A 25,075-nucleotide genomic window follows, 5' to 3' on the forward strand; every position below is an offset into this window, starting at 1 on the left:
AGAACTGATCACAACAATGCTAAAAGCAAAGAAAAGCTAAACAGATGAGTCACAACACTGAGCTACTTTAAATCCAGAATCAGCAGCAGAGTGACATTCGCCAGTTTTCACTCATTTCAGTCAGCACTCGGTGTCTAAACCATCTGAGGTTCGGTGGCATTTCCCTCTAATAAGGGCAACACCGTGGGGCTGATGCATTGCTCAGGGTTGCACGTGTGGATCCGAGGTGTGCACATCACCACCGTGATTATGTGATCTTTTCCTGCATATCTGGGGTCCACAGAGGGACTCCAGTGGATAAGGGGTGTATATGGAGTGAAATGGTAAAGAGCCAGTGTGTATGTCCATATGCTGTTTCAGTCCTCACAGGTTTTTATTGAGATTGTTCAAGAATAAAATTCATGAAATTCTAAAAACTTGCAATACATTTTACATTTTTGTGATGAAATTGCATAAGTGAAAATAGCACAATTTTTTTTGGTATAATTAATAAAAAATCCAAGAGAAGTTGTTCCAGTGAGAATAAATGACCTGTTCTCATCCCATTATCGTCTTGTCTGTTGTCCCTGCATTCTCCAGATGTGTTTCACAGCAGAAAACATCCTTCATTTGTGTTCCGCCACAACATTGCAGTGCAAACAGTTCACCCCCACTTTCATGCAGATCATCGTGAATTGCATTAAGCGGCCTGGAGTGATTAATATATGTGAGATGTTGGCGTCACTCGTCTGCATCTTCACAAAAAGACAAGGAGGTGAGTTTGGTGATAAGAATCAATGTTTTGGGGACTGATGGATAAAACTTGTGAGAAATTGTGTTGATTAGTCAAACCCATGAAAAAGTTGTGGTGATTGGACAAAACTGCAAGATTATGCAGAATTCACAAAGAATGGTTGGATCTGTGTTAACTGTTCTGATCACAGCATTGTGAAATCCTGGAGGGACTCATATCTACAATCTATAGCCAGGTGTGTTTGACGTCATACATTATAAGTGTATTGTGTTTGGGCACGTGTGTCTGTGTGTGCACTGATTTTGTGCTGCATTGTTGAGTGTATGTGCTTACTCAGTGATAGATGATTCTCAGGAAATGTAACGTGAACCTGAAGAATAGTAATAAAGTTTAACATTGTTCCCTGAAATGTAGATTTATGACGCAGTGGATGACACATTCGTTCCTTGTTGGGACATTGATTTACAATCACACAAAAACACACACTTTAGTACGCACATACAGTACTTAAACACAGATTCACATGCAGAAACCCAAAATGTGAAGTGGCCTGCACAATGACAGACCTGCACACCTAAGCTCACATTAATGAAACATACACATCCAGAAATTAATGCACAACTAAATACAAAGGCACGACACCAACACACACAGTGTAGGAAGAACACACACACACACACACACACACACACACACACACACACACACACACACACACACACACACACACACACACACACACACACACACATAAAGCTATTCTGTTTCCATATATCACTGGGTTTACAATTGCTCTCCACTATTCCCTGATCTCCTCCCCGTAGCACTGAACCTGTGGGTAATTGGCTTTTTAATGACTTCTGCATTTCCACACATTTCCAATCTTGGCTATTTGCCTTCTCAAGCCTCATTTGAGAAGTCACGCTGAGAGAGGCAGAGAGAGCGTGAGACAGAGAGAGTGAAGGGGGGGGGTTGGGACAGACAGGTAAGGACGCAGCCAGGCAGAAGAGGAAGAAGGAAAAAGTGGGAAAGACAAAACACTTGTGGGTTTCTATCCACATATTCTCATGTATATCAGATTACAAACGCAAAAGTGAAAATTTTCACTCGCTCCGAGTGGAAAATGTTCTGACATTATACAATAAACATCAAAGTAAACACATTTGTAAAATAAATAATGATGCTTAGCAAGATCAGCCTGATGAATGAGACCATTTCTGTCCACCGTGACCTTCACAAATGTCACGGCTGCCATTCCACTCACACACAAGGCTCCATTGTCACCATTAGCTGGAGTAATTGACTGTCCCTATAAGAGTTTCCCCTTTTGTTTAAATGGATCTTTACATGATTGTGGAAAATTTGACCAAACGCTGCCTTACACTGCTTATACTGCATTTCGCTTAGATTTTATTTATTACTCAGGTCTTCTGGTCAACTATGTTGTTCTGCAGTGTGTTCAGAAATAAACTGACTTTCTAATAAAAGAACATTTTTTACATTAAAGACTTTTTGACAATTTTTTTTTTTACCCAAGAGGAGTTTTGTTGACATTCAAGTTTTTGACATTGAACAAGATTTTTTATGTTTTCCAACAAGAGTCTGACATCCAACAGGGTTTTTTTTTAGCTGGTGTCTGGTATATCTCTATATGCAGTGAGATAAAGTGTATTTGTGTCTGTCTATACGTTTTGTTTGTCTCTGTATTAGAAAGTTCATATTTGCATGAATTTAGAAGGCTATGTGAACATGTGTGTACACGCACATGGCGGCATGTGCATTTTGCCTTGAACTACTGTGGGTTTATGTATACATACTGTCTGGTGGGCAGCATACCAAGGAGGTGCATTTGAAACTTTCTGACAATTCAGATGGAGACAGAGAGACACAGCGACAGACAGAAAGACGAGGGAGGGAGAAAGAGACTCCCCATACAGACGGCAGAAAAGCGCTTTGAAGTGACGTCACTGCAGGTGTCAGCCAGTCAGTAGTCAGCTCTCACTCACTCCTGACCCAGTCAATGACACGTAAATGAGTACTACTTACCACTATGAAACATATTGATATTAATAATGACTATGAATGCACTTCAGGTTTGCACCATTAAAAAGTGTTGAAAGGCCTCTGGGTAAGAAGGATCCTTCTGCTCCACAGGCTAATACCAGCACTTGCTTGGAGGCACATGAATTATTGATATGGATGGTCTATTGGCATTATTATTTATAATCATTTCAGTGGGCTGTCTGTATATACAGAGCAGATCAGTGTGAGTAATGAGTGAAATGGAGTTGTCCACATATACAAGTTTTATTCCGTACCTGAGCATGATTCATGGAAACATTAGTCCTACCGGGAATCCTTAGGTGATGAAGTGGAACTGTAATTGAATATAAAACTAATACGTTTTTACCAATGTAGGAGCTAAAAAGATTGTGGGTGTGAAGGGCTCATGTGAACTATAGGAGGAAAGAAGTATTGTTCAAAAGTGTTTGCTTTTTTTTTTTTTTAAGCAGTACAGGTCAAAATATGTAAAATGGCAGTGGTACTTCTGTCTTAGGAATGTTTATGTTGGAGGAATTATTTAGTTCTTACACTAGTTTTGGCTAAAATCCCCATTTCCACACAGTGGCCCCTTGAAGCATAGGTAGCTTATTGTAACATGTAACACTAGAGGCCTAAATGGAAGGCAGTGTGCTGGCAGTATTAACGTGTTGGTGAACCTGTTCTGGTCATGTCCAAATCTTTAAGTACTACAGGTGACTGGGTTTAAAAACTGCCATGAAAATTGTATTTTCTGCATCCCGGTCAACACCCAGGTCATGTTGGCCAGTGCATATCACTAAACAAATACAACAACGCACTATGTCCCCATGTCTGTGCGAGAGCTTGGGAATAAAATTCCATGAACATAAATGCCACTTCACGCTTGCCCACTCATATTTCCTTATGCTCATATCCATGTGCCCTTTAGTGCGCCTGTGTTTGTGTCTATATCTACCTATAAAAAAAGATTTGGTGTGCTGTGGCGATGCAATTTTTATATTACCCTTATATACTACATCACCCGCTGTCGCACATCATCTCGTGTAAAATTATTTCTCAGGCCTTTAGTATGTGTTGCATGCAAAAAAAAAAAAAAGCTGGGTCATCCTCCTTAGAGAGTTGAAGCTTGTTATCAACAGAACAATCTGTGTTTTTGAAATATTGACAGGAATTTCATGCACCAGTCGTCTCTCACAACACGAAGTGTGCTGCAATATAGTACACTGTTATTACTGCATTTATCTTTGACAAGTATGCGTCAAATATATATCTATTGTATTTTCCATCATTATCACAGTCTAAAAATGTGTGAAATGATTTGAGTCTTTGAAATACACTTCTGGTCCTGGAATGCTTTGACTGTAGAGAGCACTGACACGACATTGACACTGACATGGGAGTTTTTTTAACAGCAGACCTTCGTTACCACAAGCAGGTTATTGTACTGTAAACTGATAAATAAAGCTCAAGAGCTTTCCAAAAAAAAGATAAATTCACCTTCATCTTTAAAATTACACTGAAACACTTTGACCGTGCAACCACAACAAACACTTTGCACTTATTCAAATGTATTTGTACTAATTCACAACAACAGTCGTCTCAGAACACTTTACATAATCATGTCCAGACCTACACTCATGTAGGAAAACCCAACAAATCCCCTTTGAGCAGCACTTGGTGACAACCTCCCTTTAATGGGAGAAACCTCTGACCGAGTCCAACTCATGGTGGGCAGCCATGAGGTGAGTGGATAGAGGAGAAAGAAGAGAAAAGAAAAGCAAGAAGACACAACAAACAAACACTGGGCAGGTTAATGTGGCTGGTGAACTGGGTTCAGTGTCCTGCATGGGTCCAATTTTAAAAAGCCGCACCAACAAAGCTCCATATCAGGCCCGACCGAATACCGAGAGTTATTTCTAAATGAAATCCAGACCCAACCCAACCTGTTAACCTAGGGCCCGTACACAGTCACTCACCTTATAAAAGGTGTTTGAGAGCTGTGTTCTTGACCAAGTATCTGTCGATGGACTCAGCACCTGGGCTCTGCAGCTGTTTCTTTAGTGACCAAGTGCCACCAAATGCTAACATTTTGACACACTGAACCCTACATCGATGTCTGAGTGACATCCTATTAGAGGGATGTGAGTTGAGGGGTCAAAGGTTGTGCCATAGGCCTTCGGTTATTTAAGCTTGATAAATTTATGTTGGATTAAATGCTTAAAAAAAAGCTGCACCTTTATTTATTTGGTCATTTAGTCTATTTTTTACCCATTGCCTGTACCCCGTGAATCATTCTAATCACGTATTTTTTACCTGTTACACATCAGCTTTTGCAGGTGTCCGACCCGGTGCAGGACTCTAACTGGGCTCATTACCTTGAAGTTCCATTTAGAAGTAGTTTCCAGATGTTTCAGCGACTAAACAGGGAAACTGAGTTCAAAGAGAGATAATAGTTTTCTGTGCACGGCATGAGACATGTACAACTATTTTCCTATAAAAAACTTATTTCCTCTCCATCCACCTCAGGGAGAAAATCACTCAGAAAATATCAGCTATTTTTATAACCTGGCATCAGTGCTGCCTTGTAAAGACACACATGCACACACAGGTAGACACAAAGGCACATTTGACTCACGCGCACGGTAATATGGAGCCCACAGCTAGGCGTGGGGTATATAATCTAACATCTAACTGCAAATGAAGAGAGAAACACATCAGGAGCTTCGATTAGATGGAAAATGAAACAGATGATGTCAATGATGATTTGGTGATTTTCTCTCTCTCTCCCTCTCCATGTGGTTATCATCCCCTTTTCTTCCAGGTTGTCTGTCATTTTCAGACATTACTGCCTTTCTCCCAGTGTTTGTCCCATTAAGTCTGCCTCTCTTTCTCTCTCGTTCCCTTTCACACACACACTCATATAAACACAGAATTATCGCTGCCCTACAGGGACGCATTACTTCTGTGATCCAAGGCTTTTATATGGTGGCTTGGTCTTAAAAATGGGCATTTATTGCACTCCCTGATAAATTGTGTGTGACCGTGTTGTGCGCATGTTGCTCATTCAATCTACTGTTTGTTTAGTTTTCTTTGGAAAAACTAGATGTTGATAAAAGCCTTCAAATGCATATTGTGTTTGTGTGTATAAGGGAGAGAGCGGGAGTCTAAAATGAGAAGAATGAGAAGCAGAAAAGGGCATAAAGAAGTTGGATCTGGTGTAATTTTTATAAATCTTATAAATACACACTGCTATGGAGTGATAAAGGCGGCCCAAGAGAGCGACCCACTGATATTCAAATTAATCAAACACATATACACTGCAGTTCTAATGATATTAATGTTGTGTGGAATTTATTTTTACCACCAGAAAACTGCATGTAAACAAGCAGAAATATTTAAATACTGCAAAGTCATAAAGTCCAGAAAGTGCTACCCCTAATTATGAATCGCTGAAGTTATCAAGCAGTTTGGCAGCTCTGCAGCAGGCGTGGACGGCTGACAAACAGTTAACGTGATGTTAATGGTCTAAAATCTTTTCACATTTCTTTATCAGAATGTGCATAGATGACTAAAACCTGTCCAGGCTGCAAATATGGCCATTTACTCAGATTTTATCTATAAAGACATTTGAATTGAGGAGAGACCAAGTCATACTGTCTGCAAAGGGAGATAATTGGGGGACATTTCCAAATGGATTTTCTGTGAGGAAGAACAAGAGGAGCCAATCACAGCTGATTGTATCTAGGAGCAAACCATAATGAGAAGGAACTATTCAGACCATCTCAAAGAAAAAGTAAAACAGAAGTTTAATCTCATGATGACACCCTCACCCAGTGACACCATCCCTGTTTGCACTAATGGAAGATGTACAATAATCAGCCAGTCCTGTGGAACGGAACTGGAGTATCAAACAAAACCAAGGTATATATAGACTGCCAATGGACAGTGGAGTACTTAGAGTTTCTGTAGATAATGTGCTATATGTATTTCTCTGCAAGTCTGGGCCACTGTTTACTTGACCTCTGCTGCTGTAAGTGAACCTGCGTCCATACCGAGCCTCTGTGGTGAGAAGCAATCAGTTTGGAAAGGATCAAAGAAAGGGCCGATCGCATGGACAGAGAAACACTGATGAGAAAGATCCGATTCTTAGATTGTTAGACCAGGAGAAAAGAGCCAATAAAAGGTACTTGAGAAAGAAATGCAGTAAAGAAATGTCCTACTAGATTAGCCCTAAGAAGAAACAATGCATAGAACCACATCCATCATTCTTTCATTACATCTTCTGTTCAATAGTAACTCCTGTCCTTCCTCTTACTTCTTTAAGGTTTCCATCACAGTCTTGATGTTCCTCATAATGGAGCTGGGTCATGTGTGCAACCTAAAAGTACACATTTTTCCTGGTTTGTTAATGATGTTTTGCTTCTCAGAGCAGAACAGTCTGATTTCCAGGCCTAACAAGTTGAACTCAAACAGCAACTGCAAACACGTGGAAATCAAGCTGTACAAAATCCCTCATTTCTCCCTCTTTCCTATCTCCATCGCTCACTCATCCTCCCTTGATTCTGTTCCTTTTAATCTTCAAGCAGTCAGATTATCCATCTATCTTCATCCCACACTCCCTCTGTGGATGTGTAACACTGCTATAACGTCTTCTCTCTCAAAGAGACTGACGGCTCCATACAGCTCTCACAGCGATGCTTCAGTGGGAGCTATGATTCAAAATATCACATGCTTATTGTAAAAGGAGCGTGCTGTTTGATATTTAAGAAGATTTTGTTCTTGCTGTTATTAAGGCAGGAAAAGCTTGCAGAGTAAAAGAGTTTTCTTATGAGATGACCAAGTTCACCCACCAGTCACACTGCTGAGATGTGAAGGCCAAACTTTGTGAACAGGTATGAGGTATGATTCTCTCCTTATGGATTGCAAACATACTTTTACATAATTTTGGATAGGAATCTTTGCTGCGCTAACTTTTTAGGGTGACCACAGAATATCACATAGAATCATCTGCAAAAGCATCTGAATGAAGAACATCCTCAACCTATACAAGCCATGATGTCGTTTCACCCTTCTCTCTCGAATGATCCATAGTGATGCATCATTAAATAGCGCTCCTACGAGTGGTAGGGGGAATTGCAACAATCCTGACAAAATTAACGACAATGTCTGTTGCACTATCAAGCTTTACGGAGCTTTGTCAAACAACCATAAACTCAATGGCTAGCTAGCAGGTTATATAGTAGGCTAGCTGGCAGCAAGCTACTGGAACACCATCATCTTGGAAACTGCCAAAAATATGACACTACGATTATGAAGTCATCATGTTTCATTACGTTTTGCCACACAAAACACTTGGTTATGCATAGGCAGGAAAACCACTTGGTTAAGTTTACGAAAAACTACTAGTTTAGGGTTTAGAAACAAAAAATCATTGTTAGGTTTAGGCATGAAAACAAATTGGTTATGTTTAGGGAAAAAAAACTATTTAACAACAAAAACTCAAAAAATACAAGTCACACATTGAAATTGAACTCGGGTCTTGTGCGGAAAAGTCCTGCTCCCCCGAACACAGATATTGTGCTTCTATATACTTAACCCTTCCCTCATGTCATAATCAATAGCAGTTGCCAGATGTCGCCAAACTATAACGCTAACATTTAGTCGTATTAAATCACATGTCCATTCCTTATCCAAAAAATAAATATGCATACCATTATATCACACATGCTGCCTTCCCATATAGCTTAATATACAGTTTTATTCTTTATTTCAATGATGCTGAGTAAAAGCTCACTCCTTCCCCTCATTCTAATCCTTTTTCTCCATATGCACAAACAAGCCTGGATGCAGACTAGAGACAATCTTACATTGTTGTGTTGTCATTATTATAATTAAACCTACATTGCTCAAGGCTGTTGCTTCCTTAATAAAACACTGAAATATTCTGCCTGTCATTAATCAGACCACTCGGCATGCAGACCAGGAAGCCATCTGCAAAGTGTATTCACCCGTGGCACAAAACACCCACCAACAATGTAGCACAAACACATACTGTAAGTAGTGTGACTACCCAGTACAACCATCATTATTGTAAAAAGTCGTATGTAATGTACAAGTTTAAAACGGCTGGCAGGTTAAATTATGACCTCGATCTTGTGGCTGTCACATAATAACCAGAATCTGTAATATTTTAATAAAAGTCTTAATTTACTCACCATATTCATGAACAGATTCGATCCTTTCTCAGCTGGTGTTAGTTTGATGTAACTTACTGGTGGTGTATACGTATCATGTCTGTTCTGACCCAAACTAACTCTATTCTCCAATTAAACAAAGTGAGTGGGGAAGTTTTGGAGTCTTCACAAGAAAAAAAATTGACTGTGTGTGTCTGTCAGTGTAACCCCAGAGCTGCCATTTGCCAATTCTTCTTCACTAGATCCAAGCCCCAAGCTAACTCAGTAGCAAACAAAATGCAGGTATTTACCCAGCATCTGTCTGTCACCCTGTCTACATGTTATTATCGCTGTTTGGGATTTCTCCAACCCTGCCTCGCTGCTTCCTGCCCGCTCTCAAATCACAAATGCAATCAAGTCTGCCCTGACAAGGGCTCTCAAATCACCAGCGGCGACCAAAAAAAGCAGGCGGGATATTTAACCTCTGTACCCATCAGCAGCTACTTGACACACACACACACACACACAATTAATGCAATACAGCTGTGACACACTATGATTTAGAAGTCTATTACTGATGGCAGTTTAAACAAGGTGATAGTGTGTGTACTTTACGTGTTTCAGTTTGTGTCAAAGGATGTAGGGGTGTGTGTGTGTTAAATATGCGTCACAAATGAACGGCACTCTGATTAGTGCTGATTTGTTTTCAGCCTCTTGACAGAAAAGCAGGCAGCACTGATGAGCAAATACACACACAGCTACGAGAAAAATGTCAAAATATAACTTGAGGCGTTCGCCGCAGTTCAAACATACTTTTCTGACAAACTGTCAAAACAAAAGACAAATATCAAGGGAAACTGAGTGGCAAATTTAGGACAAAGATGCCTCGGGAGGGATGGATGTTTGGGAAAGCAAAAGTGCAAAAAGAGAGGGAAGAAGGAAAACTAAAAGAATAAAACAAAGAGACAAAGAGGTCGGGGTCCTGGATTGTCAGTCAGTGCAAATGTCAGCGCTGCAAATGACAGGGTACTCCGGCACAGACACACATTCACATAAACACAAACCTCTGGCATTGTTAACTGAGCTCTGGTTAGCTTTCTTTAAAAGAGCCTAAAACCTCCAGGAGGAGAAAACAACTGTATATTTAATGTGGTTGTCAAACCTTCACTAGCCTGCAAAGCGCTGAAGGAATAAGGGGATTTGTGCAAAAGTGTAACAGAAAAGAAAACTATGAAAATAAAAGACTCAGTAAAGATTGCCTGATCTCGAGTTGTGACACTTGCAAACAGAAGTGAGGAAAGCAGCTGGTAGAGTGGAAAGAGAACAGTAGGCTGTATGAGAGACTGAAAAGGCTCCGAGCGGTCTACTGTGACACCCACAGATGGTGGCAGAGTGACGGGTCCAGAGAAGGATTTACTGAAGATTAATTCATCAGTTTGTTGACACATCCTGATCAGCTGATCACAGTGGACCACCGGACCAGACAGTGTTTACACCCTGCAGCCCAATCGAATCCGGAGCACAGCTATGACATATCTGCAATTCAGATTTACATGTTTGAAGGTATTTACACCCCCGAGAGTTGACTTTGGTCACCAAAGCTCTAAAACAGACATTTGCGAACAGTGCATTTCTAGGATCACCATTTCTGATGACCACAGATCTCACGTGCTTCTCTCCTGAGGGTCAAAATGGAAAACCAGCAATAGACCTATGTAAATCTAAACACACGCCGCCATCCATTATCAACTGCTTATCCGGATTCAGTTTGTGGAGGCAGCAGGTTGAGTTGCTCTCCAGCTCCTCCTCGGGGACCCCAAGGTGCTCCAGGGCTAGACGAGATATGATTTCTCAGGGCATTCTAGGTCTGCTCCAGGGCCTCCTACACGTTGGACATAGCTGGAAAACCTCCGATGGGAGGCGCCCAGGAGTCATACTAATCAGATGCCTGAACCTCCTCAACTGGCTCCTTTTGATGTGAGGGGACAGTGGCTCTACTCCGAGCTCCCTCTGGATGTCTGAACTCCGCACCCTGCCTCCAAGGCTGAGTAAAGCCTTCCCAAAGGAGGAAATTCATTTCGGCTCGTATGGGAGATCTCTCTCACTACCCAAAACTTGTGACTATAGGTGAGGCTGAAATTCAAAGCTTTTCCTTCTGGTTCAGCTCCCTACATATGTACATCTCAGACCAATTACATTTCTTACATCCATCTGCATGTGTGTTTATCTTAGACTAACAATGTGCACACAACCTTTCTGTATTGCTGCATTGTCCAGCTCCATCTGTGAAGCTAACAAAGCCCGTACAGTTTTATCTTCATCTCTTACTTTTACAGGGTTTTTTTTCTCTTGTAATTACTCTTCATATTATCTTGAACACTCATTTTATATTCTTTTCTTATCTGTATCCTTCTCTCAGCTGCACAAAAGCCCAATTACCTTTCATTAAATCTTCATCTACTCTAATTCACAGAAAAGGCGAGACCGAGACAGTCCGTCACTGTTCAAGCCACAAATGAACACATTTCTGTTGTTAACTGACTTCAGAAACACACAGCAGTCATTCTAGTGCTGGTTGGCAGAGACTGTTTTTATGGTTCTGAACACTGCCTCATTTAAAACATAAAAAGCCAAACATTCAAAAAAACAGCATCAGCCGCATAAATAAATGATGTAAACCAGGAGAATGTAAACACATGAAATTAAACAACAAAGACATGACATCTGTGCACAGTGTCTGAGGTGATGAGAGTCTTAAATGGCCAGAGGCCAAAAGAAATAAAGGATATCTAAACCCACTGACCATTTTATTACGTACAGCTGTTTGCAGGTCAGTGCAACACTAACATCTGTGTTTATGAAGCTCACAATGTTTCAGTTTTTGGTGAAATTGTCATAAATGTATAAACTCAATTACATGTTTATGATCGAGGTCATGGCCAAAGGTGGTGTTGAACTGGACTACATTAAATTCAGAGGTGTCTCTGTCTTTCTGTGCTCCCCAGCTACATCAGAGGGTCAGAATATTAGGAACACCTCTGAATATGTCAAAATAATCTCTCTGTCACGTGTGTTTTCTTTGATTGCATATTAATTTTAAAAAGTCAAAGATTAATTGAGGATGTCTTTCTGCGAGTTTGCTTAGGAGCCCTTCTGCCCCCTAGTGGTCACAAATCATTTAACAGAGCTAAATGATGATGACTTTCACCAACGTTACAAACTTTTAAGACATTACATATTTTCAATGTCCTGGAAATTGCCTTTTTTGAATGAAGAAGCTGAAGCAAAAAGTGATGAAGAGGCTTCCTGCCTTTGTGTCAGTCTGCAAGTTCATCTCGGTTCTTGTCTCCTTTTTTGGTTTCTTTCAGGAGTTCCCATCTCCCTCATCTAGCCTTCTGGATATTGTCTGTCTGCCTCTGTCAGTCCCTTTTATGTCTTCTTCCATTTACATGGTTTTGTGAAGCCTTGCTTTGTGTTCTACTAAGAGTACAGGGTGTCTCGCAGTCTTCTCGTGTCTCCTGTCAATTGTTATCTCGCTTTAACTCTGAATGTGTTCTTCAAAGTCACTTCATTTTTGTCTGCGATTTTATTTTTGCATGTTTTAATTGGGAGAAAAGCTCAAACATCCTTAAATTATGCTTTTCAGCCAAGTCCTCTATGTTTACCTTTTTTTTCATTGTCTTTACAAATGAGATATTCCCATCTGGTTTCTTTGTGTCATTTGCATAGTTCAAAGGTCTTTTTTTTTTGTGTGTGTCTGCATGAATCATTGTTATTTAACAGTGTCTACACAGGCACGCAGCAACGTATCTGCACAACATACAGTGTATGTAGCAATTTAAACACACTTTCCTTGATTAGGCTTTAACATGCTGATGATATGCTGAAGTACACAGCTCATTTTTCTGTTTTCATTTATTAATACACTACTGCTCTCCCCCTTCTCTCTCTCTCCCTCTTATCATTTTTCACATTTCAGGTTGTGGCTGTGACGACGGGTGCTGAAAACAACAGCCTTCACTCAGCCTGAGGTTCGAAGGGAGTAAGCAGTATGAGATACGACTGTGTGTTTGTGTGAGGAAGGACAGGCAGTTACGTTTTTTTAAAAGCCTCTTTTTGGGCAATTTTCAGGTCTGTGAAAGCTTGACAGTGAAATAAATTTACTGTGGTGGCATTCTTTCTGGATCATGTTTATTGTTATTTTGAACAATTCTAGCCTGAGCTCAGCTAATACCACAGGTGAATGGTGCCAGTCAAGCCAAACAGCCAATAAACAGGAAAATGCATTTAAAATATACAACAAAAACCCTGTTAACACAGTTCACGTTTGTTGTACAATTTCACATACTGTACATGACCTTTACTGACATTACCAGGAAATATGTGAAGTCAGATGATGACAGAAGTCAGAGATAATGAGAGAAGAACTTAACAAAGTGCTTATTACAGTCCAATCATGCCCAAGTGATCCATTAGCTGTCAGGAGTATGGATTTTATGACAACAGTGTCTAATAGAGAGAGAGAGAGAGAAAGATGAATAGAGCAATGGTGCCGGTTCCATCTTGTCAGATCTACAAGCTGTCGAGTGTGGGTCGTCCTCGATGACAAACGTATCAGCCACATCAATATTATGGAGGTGAAGCCAGAAAGAGGATTACATGGTAACTGTGCTGATTATGGAGGCAAAGGGACAAATGCAAGAGGCTTGTTTGCCCCTGCATGTAGTGTACATGTTGAATATTAGAAAGCAAAAATGTCAGAAAGCTTGAAAGTCATGGGGGGACCACAGAAGATTTCAGATGCACATCCATACTGTATCCATAAAAAATATTCTGACAAATGTTTTATCAAAGGCTTTGCTTTCACACAACTACAGTGTCAGTTAACCCTTTTTAAAACATTGATTTTAGAAGAAGGTCTTGTCTTAGCTAACATTAGCTTTGGGCTAATATATACATAAAAGGTATGTTGGCTAACATTACAGATTTCAGGAAAACAACAAATCCCCCCCACCCCCAACCCCCCAACAAAACAAAACCAATAATCACCTGTCCAGCAGAAATGCAACCACCGTGGCAGCACTATCATTCTAAAGCCACACCAATGTTAATTCTGGTTTCATTCCTTTCAGCATCCAACAGTCTCTGCTGTGGGTACTTTCTCTAAGAAATGAATGAATCAAGCCCCCACTTGTCAGCGTTATAGATAAAGATCAAGTTATAGATCTTACTGATACAATATGGTACTGGTACCTCAAGGTAGCCCTCCAAGGTCCAGTATGAGAACACCTGCAGTCTTAATATCATGAGCGAGAAACAGACAAAGAGAACAACAGACAATTTGTTCTTGTCCTGCTTTATCAGATCTATAGCTGTCAGGGAAGCATGCAGTCAATAAGTTGTCTATGATAAGAAGGGCTTATAGGCCGTGAAGGCTATCGCCCCCGACAACTGCCACCCGAAACAATAGGTGACCCTGATAACTGACATCAGACATACACACAGACGGACTGGCATAGCGCTCCTGCACATTCAGTCTTGGTACATCAAGTGGAGCCTGTGGTCGACAGATCTTTCTCTGCACCACTTCTGACATGTTAGAGACGATGACAGGAAAATACAGAGAGGAAGAGATGATGATGTATGAGAGCATTAATCAACATGACAGTGATAATATATGATGGGGAGCAGGGTCATAGCATAGCTGGGTCAAGTATGAGAGTGATACAGTTAACGATAAGAAAGGAAGCCTGTACAAGTAAAGAATTAGTTTACACTGCCTCAGTCATCAGGGAGATACTGCAAACACTCCTTCATCCACTTCTATACCAGACCAGCTTTGACAAAACTGCCAACATGAGTATTCACCCCCCCACCCCCCACCCCCTAAAAAATAAGACATTGTGGAGACACCATCCAAGCTTTCCAAGCTTTGTCCAATATTAACAACATATTCAACGCTGTGGAAGATTTATCCAGTTTGAAAGTGAAAGAGAGAGCGGACGCCCCCGCTGTCTTTTTAATCATTTGCATAACTGTGAATTTTAATGCTGCTTTGGTTATACAGTTTCTGGTGAATGGCCATGTCAGTTAAGTAAGTGAATTGAGAAAGGAGAAGAAGGTGACTGGAGATACAGGCAGAGGGAGAGAAATGCAAGAGACTGTGCAGGATAGATATACAGAGAAACAAGCATGTGTTTGTCTGGGTGAGAGTTAGCGAGTGAGCAAGTGGGCGAGATAGAGAGCAAAAGGGCACAAGTGTGCTAGAGAATGAGACAGGCCATCTGATTGCCATTTGGTGTTTGATAGACAGAGAGCTGTCTGCGTCTGATATCAGTCTGCTGAATCAGATGGATGGAAGAAACTGAGATATAAAGAGAGAGAAGTTAACATGACAACCTTCTCTCCTAAGGACAAAAAGTGAGTATCTCAATGTTAAACCTCTTGTTCTGCCACTGGGAAAAAATATTTATGACTTTAAGAGCCAAAAATTGTGGGTTTGAGGGCCCATAGCAAACACAGGCAAAAACGATTAAACAGGAAAAACCTGAAGTGTTTTGTTATAACAGCCATGAAACTGATCAATAATAATGATCATCAGCTTAGCTTAAAGATGCTGGATGTGCATCAGTTTCAACTGACTGGTCAGATTCTAAAGTTGGCATCGGTTTTAAATCAATGAACTTGCAGACCTTCCTACATATAATAACTGTTTCCACCAACATGTCTTCACATATTGAATATTGATCAAAAACAATGCGTCTCTGCAAGGATGCTGAATATGATGCATCTAAACTATGTATATATATCTTTCAACCTTATCTTGTTTACTTGTCTACCTGTTGCCTTACAGAAGAACATTGTACATGCACATTGAAACCGACTGTTCTGGAGTCAAATTCCTTGTGTCTGGCCAAAACAGATGATTCTGATGTGGACTGTCATTTTTGCTGACTCACAGTGTTTCAGTTGCTGTTATAAAGAATTTCAAAATGTAATGCAAGCATGTTCAAAGGAAACAGAGAGGCGTGTGTGGAAGCCTACCAGTTGGCAGCGCAGGGTCCATGGTGGGTTTTTCCCAGGAGTTGACTTGTTCCCATGTAAATCCATTGGTTCCCAGAGAAACACTGTAGCCACAGCTGCTATAGGACTCTTCAAACGTACAGCCACCTAAACAGAGAATGAAACCAGGATTAAAGAAGGAAATCTCGCCAAAAGCAAATCAGACTCAACCACAGTGCTGGGAAAACGAGGACAGGGATAACAAAATAAAGAAGAATAGTTGAGAAGAAACAGAATTACAACATTTCCTGTGTGTATAACAGCAGTTTTTGAAGATTGGTATCATCATTTATTTCATCAGTTTACAGTTCAGCCAAACAGGCTGAGCACAGTCACCAACAACTAGAGTACTGTACGTCACCTACACAAAACATCATGCCCACCTTGCATGCAGCGTGCCCTGTGAATCCCTCATGTGTGGCTATGAAATTTGAATTCCATATGAGAAAGGCAGATTCAATTAAAACTACTAAACAGAGAGAGAATGACAATATGCAGATACACTGGATGGTTATTACTGACCATAAACAAACCAAATATGGAGTTTAATATAATGACTATCTTTGCAACCTCTCTTATTCACTGCACTGATGATTAAATCCTTCTCAATACGATTTCAATTTCTACATTTTGTGTTTTGAAAACAGAGCTTTTATGAGCTGCTTTCATACTGTTAACAGTATTATACTAATTAAGTTTTCAGCATGAACTGAATGAGCCAGTGCAAAACAGACACTGTCTCCTTTATCAGAGAAGAGACGAGAGCAGAGGGGGAGAAGAAAAGTGTGTGTGTGTGTGTGTGTGTGTGTGAGTGTAAGAGAGAGAGAGAGAGAGATGGTGCCTTTACAATGTGGCGGTGGGGGCAGAAGAAGAGAAAGCTCTATATGTCAACATGATTAAGTCATAGAGTCTCATCATTGGCCCAGCTAAGACACATTTTCCACCACATTAGCCTTCTCTGCTAGCCTACAGCACTGCGCACACCAACACACTTCCCTAATTAGACATATGCTTTGACACACAACCATTTTAATTTTTCTGAAATGCGGGAACATCACTGCTTTATTGATGAAATCACTTCATGCTCACTTCTTTTTGTTTCTCATCTGCCTCGTCTGTCGGCGCCGTCTCCAGAGAGCACATTTTAGACGTCATCAAAACAAAAAGTCTCCCCAACTTTAACAATAACATGTTTGTGGAATATAATGACAAAATGATGGTTTACGGGTATTTTATTTACCCTTGGTGAAACATCCACTGTGGTTACTGTCCAGACGATGCAGTTTCTTTCATGGTGGCTATTTATTGACGGGTATTTCATTGGCAAATGTTATGTTGTGTGATTGGGTAATGGGATATTAAAAATACAAAGGCACAGGAAAACCTTTTATATCATGAGAGCTGAGAAAACCGTTGACGTCCATACATCTTCATCTGGCACAATCTCAAACAAAATGGAAAGAGATGGTATTTCTCATAGAGTCAGTGTCCAATTCTGATTCAGTGAACTGAATTTGTCCTAACTACTAGCTGACTAACGTAAAATGGAAAATCTAAGATTGTGGGTAATGTTATATACTTTATGCCTCTTTAAGCCTCAACTGAAAAATTAAACTAGAAGAAAATTCTGTAGTGTGTTAAACAACAACCTCCAGCAGTGGGTGAAAGTAGAAAAAACATATTTACCCACAGATATGAAAACAAAGGTTATAAATTAATCAATACTGAGATAATTAGCTTTTATCGCCCCCTCGTTGTTCAGTGATCTCATTAGAAATGAAAAAGGAATCAAAGTGATCTCATTAGGACAGAGATATAAACAGGGCAGGGGGGCTGTGGGGGGTCCAGCATCAATACTGATGATCAGGTCAGTAATTGTAAGACCACTATCAGGGGATGAGAGGCGCTAGTGGCTCACAGTGGTAGGCAAGTGTGTGTGTTTACCAAGGCCCCCAGTCTGGTTTTGAAAATCATTAAACACCCCAACACTCCTTCACAGTCTTAGACAATGGCTGTAATGGGTTTGTACGTAAAGTGTATGTGATGGAGACAGAGAGAGATGGTGCACATAGAAATGTGTCTGTGATCATGTGCACGTGTGGGTGAGTGTTTGAATTGTAGCTGTAGGGGTGAGTGTGTGTGCATGTATCAATATGACGCCAAAACAAGCAGAAACCTGTCATTATTGATCATTAATATTCCTGTAAACAATATGATAAAATATATTGATTTGACAAAAAGAGCATGCCTACAGCGCACATACACACACACAGAGAGAATCGCCACGTGATCAATATTTAAATGTCAGCCATGTTTAACAGTATTTAATAGTTCACTCAAAAGGTTAACACGTTTCTCTTCACGTTCGGTTTTTTCTTTGCCAGTAATGATTAGTGTGAGGTGCTTTGACCGTAGTGAACGGTGGTTGCAAACATGGTTGATGTTTGTTGCTAATTGAACTACAGTGCAGGAAGGGCCATGTGACAGTCTGCAGTAGCTCTCTGAACAGATAAAGGTGTGGTCACACTAGCATCAGTCCCTCAGTCTGTGAAAACTTTTCTGTGCACGCTCCCGTTGGCTCTGGGAGACAAAGTTCAAGTCCTCTGCTCTGCAGATTGGAAGGGTTGACCAATAGAACAATGTGTCCTTTACACACCTGGAATTTGCAAAGGGAGAGGTCACCTTCCCTTAGTTATGGTATTACTTATTACATCCTTTTAAAGAGGACCATCCTCACCAGAGAATTCAGTAACAACATGTTTGTGCAGCAAGTCCCAGTCACATCAGCAGGTAGCACAGTGAAAGTCACTGGTGCACCTTTGCGAACCCACTGGATTCTGCTACCAGCTCGGTGGCACAGTGACTGCTCACAGGTGTTCACGGGTTGTTGCTGGACTGCCACCTTATTGTTTTGTCGACTTATCAGGTGGTGTTTTACTCCATAGCACATTATAGTGACCTTCAGTTAATACAAAAGTCAAACAGCTAAATAAGAAGTGATGATTGCAGAGCACTGATCATTACTGAATAAGAATTAAAACTGCTTCAGATTTCAACTCCTCTCTGGAGATTTCTGACGTATTTTTTATGTAAATCTGCTTGTTGATGGTCAACAACTATTTAATTATTTCATCTACGGTGACGGGCTTGTTTTTCCTTAAAGCCCCGCTGCTCAACAAATCAAACCTGTGATATTCGAGCTACATAAAAACCTCCCCGAGCATTCAGTCGCAGTGCCGCTTCATGTAACTGTCCCAATGTCAATGTCATGCAATTTCTTTGTATTTTTTCAATTAAAAATAGGTGGTTCTCAAATTAACAGCCTACAGGGAACTTACAAAGGCTTCTCATTGTTGTAGTTTCTGCAGTCGAGATGTAAAAAAAACAAAAAAACACCACAGCTTAATAAGCAAAACGGAGTGTTAATGGTTTGTGCACATGTGTGCACATATGTGTACCAGGTGGCGAAATCAGACATTTCCAAAGGTAACAGCACAGTGTTGAAACAGAAAACTAATAACCACTTGAAATTTCTCAACCAAATATTTATATTCCTTCTGGGCTGTGGGGTTTCAGCTCCTCCATTCTGTGCATGAAGAAGGTGTGTTTGATCAATTTTGTTTTCTCTCTCCTCCCACAAAGATTCAATGACTTTCTCATGTTAGGTCACATTTATCAAACAGTGAATTTCTCACTGGAACTATTGATTTAAAAGCACAGTCACACTGCTGCTTTGAATATTTAGTATCGTTATAGTTTCATTAGGTAAATAGGTTATTGTGCATGAATGCAGTGAGCTCACATTGGGTCCATTCAGACACGTGGTGAAGACGACAAAAATACACACGACTACACTGGCATTATGCAGCCTGGCTTTTATCCACATGCACTCACATAGTGCACACACACACACACACACACACACACACACAAGAGCAAGAATAAGTCTGCCTGAATAAACCCACTTACACGCAGAGAAAAATAACGCATCCTCCAGTGATGAGACTTATTTAAGCAGAATCCCCTGCCTTTTTCATGTCAAGACTTCCATTCCCGCGAGGCCCAGTAGCAGCCATTAAAACCTTTCATGTCAGCCAGTGCTAACACGCTGCGACAGGACCCACGGAGTCACAGACCAGAGGGAGGCACCCCAAGGCCACCGGCTCTAAAGAGTCTGTTTGCTGCTCACTTAGATAACATCTACTGATCCTGAGTGCGGTGTGTGTGTGTGGGGAGCAAACCAAGGACATGCTGCTGTGTGTTCATGTGCGAGTCCTCCATGTCAGAAGTGAAGAGTGCATTCACCAAAGTACTGTAGTATAGTTTAGAGTTAGATGTAGGATTCTAATTTGGTGTCATGTTGTTTTGTCCTTTACTGCTGCTGGAACACTGGAATTTCCTCACTGTGGGATCAATAAAGTTCTACCTACCTAATTTAATGATAACAGCAGTGTTTTTTTCCACCTACATCTGTATGTCAGCTGTAATAAATGTTTTTACATACACATCTAGTTGATCATATACCAAAATACAGTATAAACTATATACAATAGTTAAAATCTAACAAACATTAGCAGAATCCAAACATATAACATTTTGTGGAGCCCCACAGAAACACATGGTAACCATTTTCAGCTAATTTTAGCTCCTGTGTTGGTCAATAACCACAGGCTCGGTGCACAGAACACACCAGAATGACGCCGCCACCTTTTTTCTGCAAGACAGAAATCTGGTTGAAATTCATAACAATGCATTATTGTGAACACTTGAAGATAAAATCATCAGTCCTGAGTGTATGTCCTGCAAAACGGGAGATAACTCTTAGATGTGATACTTAAATTTAGCTCAAACAAAGCGTGCTCCAATGCAGAACTGGCACCTGCAAGTGTTTGTGTTTTGTCCAGTCACATAATGTGGTTCACAGCGACACAGTATAATGTTGAATACTGATCCTGTTTACAAAAGACAAGCAACAGAACAAAACTCAGATGATCCAGACTGACAAACTAGTGCATGGCCTCCAGGAAGGGCGGTGGAGACAAACATCAGACGCAACAATCAGCAGCAGAAACAGGCTTTACATTTAACTTCACCTGTGTAAATGGTCTTATACTTGTAGAGCACTTTTCTACAGTTGCAGCACACTCAAAGCACTTTCAGACTATTTGGCCATTCATGCACCGGTGACATCACCTTGTTCATCATCAGAATCAGAATCAGCTTTATTGACCAGGTGTGTCGGAGGAATTTGACTCTGGTACATCGGCTCTCAATGTGTATGTACATATCCCCATGGCAAGGGGCAAGTAAACGGTAAACCAGCATAAGACTGTGTAGTATAACAAAATAAGCAGTATTAACAATAGCAGTATCTTGCTCAAGGACACTGACATGTGGACTGGACAAACCAGGGATCGAACCACTAGTCTTTGGGTTAGGAGATGACCTCCTGAGCTGCAGCCGCCCTCTTGTGAGTGATCAGCTGTAGGTCTGTATGACACAAGCAGGGCACAGGATGGCCAAACTCTGCACACGGTGACCAGTGGCGAGCCCCGTTCACAGCCGATGTCTGGATGATTGGCATGTAAAGCAACATGAAGCAGGAGGAGCTCAGTGAACAATGAGTATGTTTTGGAGTCGGTTTAACACTTTTGAGCAGAGAACATCGATTTTCTTATAGCTTTAGGAGGCATCTGGTCCCCTGTGGAGATTACGCCGTAGTATTAATCTATGGCTTTAACATTCACATTGTGACAAACAGCTACTTACTCACAATGTTATTCCACCACACCAGAGAATAAAGTCAGTCTAACATTTGATTGTGTGGACAGTCACAGTTGCCACCATAGGACAAGTGTTCACATGGCCCTCGAAATGAGCCACAGCTTAACCTTGCATGTGCATGCACTCCAGTACTTTCATTTTTATTTATCTGTTATACTTTATTAATCTCCGTGGTGAAGTTTCTTACTGATGCCGATGCTGTCAGTGGCTGCCAGGCCACCAGGGGCACCTAGGGTCCAGTGTCCTGCCCAAGAACACCGACATGCGGACTGGGGAGATTGGTCATTTAGTTATTGTTCACATGAATGTCCTGCTCAATGTATCCGGGTCTAAAATTGATGAATAACTAATATGTGACACAAACATCCAATCATTTGTTGATAGAGAAAGTCTGGTAGCACATGTGTGAATGTACACTACAGTATAGGTGGGTGTTTGTGGGTGGAACTACTCATTGTGTGTGCATCTCTATGTGTGTGTGCATCTCTATATGTGTGTGCATCTATGTGTGTGTGTGTGTGTGTGCATCTCTGTGTGTGCGCATCTCTATGTGTGTGTGCATCTCTGTGTGTGTGCGCATCTCTATGTGTGTGCGCATCTCTATGTGTGTGTGCATCTCTGTGTGTGCGCATCTCTATGTGTGTGTGCATCTCTGTGTGTGTGCGTATCTCTATGTGTGTGCATCTCTATATGTGTGTGCATCTATGTGTGTGTGCGCGCATCTCTGTGTGTGTGCATCTATGTGTGTGTGTGCATCTCTGTGTGTGTGCGTATCTCTATGTGTGTGTGCATCTCTGTGTGTGTGCGCTCTTATCCTGTCTCTTAGTTAACTCATATTAAATCCACCATCAGCTAACATGCCAAGCTCCTTAAATATTCCCATTAAGTCATTTAAAAACGTATGCCATAACATGCCATCTGCCCTCTTGTACTCCACATGCACACACAGACACATCCCGAGGCAAATAAACACAACGGCTAAACACTATAAATGACATTCCTGTCACACCAATAAGCCTGGATAATAAGAGGAAGTGGACAGAGGGTTGTTAGTGTAATACACAGCTGCGGCAGATGGGTTTGAGTTTTGTGTTTGCACAGTGTACGTGTGTATGAGATGAAGTGTTCAAGAGAGAAGCCAAAAAAAATGCAGGAGTACTGGTGGAGGAGGTGAGGTCAGGGTTGTTTCCATACAACTAACACCTATTTGAAGGAAAGAACCAAAGCCGTGAGGTGAGAGGTTTTGTTTTACATGGGTGTGTGCGTCAGCGTGTGTGTAAAGAGTAGGAGGTGAAAATAAATGTTTAATAGAGAAACAAATTAATACAGAAAACATCTACTAATGCTTCAGTAAAACAGTTTCAAGTGATAATAAACGGAGAGAAGCCAGAGGGTTGCAGGTTGCGTGACTGAGTGTGTGTGTTGAGCAGGAGAAGCTTTGGGTTATTCAGACCAATCTCTGACAAAGAAAAAAAAAAACGCCATGAATATGCCATGAAAAATTATTTATAAAGAGAACATGTTGTAAATTCTAGCACGATACAAAGGCCAGAGGTGTTTAGAGTTCTGGAAGCTTTTCACAGAAGTTTTTGGTGTTTGCATGAGAGCAGCAGGGCAGTGAATGTAAAACAAACAAGAGAAGCTCCAATGGAAACCAAAACAAAACCGGTGAAAGGCTGGAGTGCAGGTGTCAAAGGGAGAAGCTGGTGAATTCTATGGTGGTTCTCAGTGCTTTGCATCTATTGTTCTGTGATGCTACATGTATAGTTCCTCTTTTTGTGATTGACTAAGATGAGACATGTCAGTTCCTCTGAAAAAGTCAGAGATCATACAAACTAAAATACATAAAATAAGATCCAACATATTAACCATCATGTCGTCTTCTATCGGTATCAGCAACCACATATTTGTCCAGGCATTATTTACAAAGCAGTAAATACATCACTGCCATCAGAGATGGACAAAGTAGAGGAATGCTTACAAAGTTGTGTAATGACTGCTTTTTGAACATTAAGTAATCAAACTCAGGACCGTTGTTACATACCAAGCCAAAACAGGACCACTCCTCAGTGTCAACAATCCAACTTTCTCACATTGCTTATGAAAAGTCACTTCCTCTGAAATCCTCTTCTCATGTAGAAATCTAGGAGCATCACCATGTTTCAGAAAAGCTGCAGCAAATTCAGCTTTTTAAGACTTATTAAAAACTGAATTACACTGGAACTGAAAATGAGGTCTGGGCAGCTAAGGGAAGAGGTTCCACTAAACCTGTGAGGAGTAAGAGAGAGTCAATCTATGTCAGTTTAAGAGTGAGCAGAAGTGAGCGACTAATGAAAGGAGGAGCGAACGAGCAAACGAGCATCTGAAATGGGTGAATGAGGGAAGAGCACAGCCGAATGAGTGAGTGGCTTAGTGAGTGACAAATGATCAGCTGAGCGTGTGATGGAGTGAGCCTGCAAGCGAGTGAATGAGTGACACAAGTGGATGAGTGACTTAGCGAATGAACGAGAAAGTGAGTGACAGTAAATGACCACACAAATGTGTGAGCAGCTGAGTGAGCAAGTGATCAAGAGGATGACTGAGTGAACACTACGACAGCTATTGTGTGTGAGTGTTCCCGTGAATGGACTTTTGTCAGTTCCAGTGTGTGTCTCTGTGTGTTAAGGTCTTAAAGGGGAGGACGTGTTTTCCTGAAGGATCTATTGTGACTTTAATTATCTGCTCCATGCATCAAGAGGAGACCTGTCTTTTAACTTCTAGGTCTGCATCAAAAAACAATGGCGCCAGAAAAAGTGGCTGTCACGTAGACTTACAACTCACAGCATTCACACAAAGACACACAGCAATGCCTGTTCACATGTCTGTACTCAGTTCAGTCAGTTGGTTTGGACAGAGGGGTGACTACACACACGCACACACTTTTACCAACATGTGCCTTTTGTTTGAAATGACTGGTTGTAGTGAGCTGTAATAGACAGAGTACTTCGTATACACACAAACACACACTCACACTTCTCCATTTCCCAAAACCGCTGTAAACCCATCCAAGCCAAACACACACATATAGAAAAACACTTAAGTATATACTGTAGCATATGTACAAAATATCCACAGCTGCACATCAGGTCAACTCTGGTCTTTGGAATCCAACTAGTTACTTCTGCATACATCTCATATTGGCAAATAAGAATTCTGTTCTTCACTAATACAATTATACAGTAGCTAACATCCTGTTGGAATTTAAGTTGCTGCATTAACATCTGATGTGGTTTTGTGTGAA

General features: G+C 40.9%; 1 protein-coding gene across 16 annotated transcripts in view; it reads right to left on the minus strand.

Annotated features, from left to right (window-relative positions):
• Window positions 1–25,075, minus strand: part of ptprt (protein tyrosine phosphatase receptor type T) — a 366,858-nt gene that overhangs the window by 254,019 nt on the left and 87,764 nt on the right. For all 16 annotated transcript variants that reach the window (XM_020619049.1, XM_020619048.1, XM_020619050.1 and 13 more), the window contains one exon: window positions 15,994–16,119. In XM_020619049.1, coding sequence (XP_020474705.1) covers window positions 15,994–16,015 — 22 coding nt within the window. In that variant the 5' untranslated portion in view covers window positions 16,016–16,119. The remainder of the gene's footprint in view (window positions 1–15,993; window positions 16,120–25,075) is intronic.

The sequence above is a fragment of the Monopterus albus genome, unplaced genomic scaffold, assembly GCF_001952655.1.
Source record: "Monopterus albus unplaced genomic scaffold, M_albus_1.0 scaffold213.1, whole genome shotgun sequence".
In the NCBI taxonomy this organism is placed as follows: Eukaryota; Metazoa; Chordata; class Actinopteri; order Synbranchiformes; family Synbranchidae; genus Monopterus; species Monopterus albus.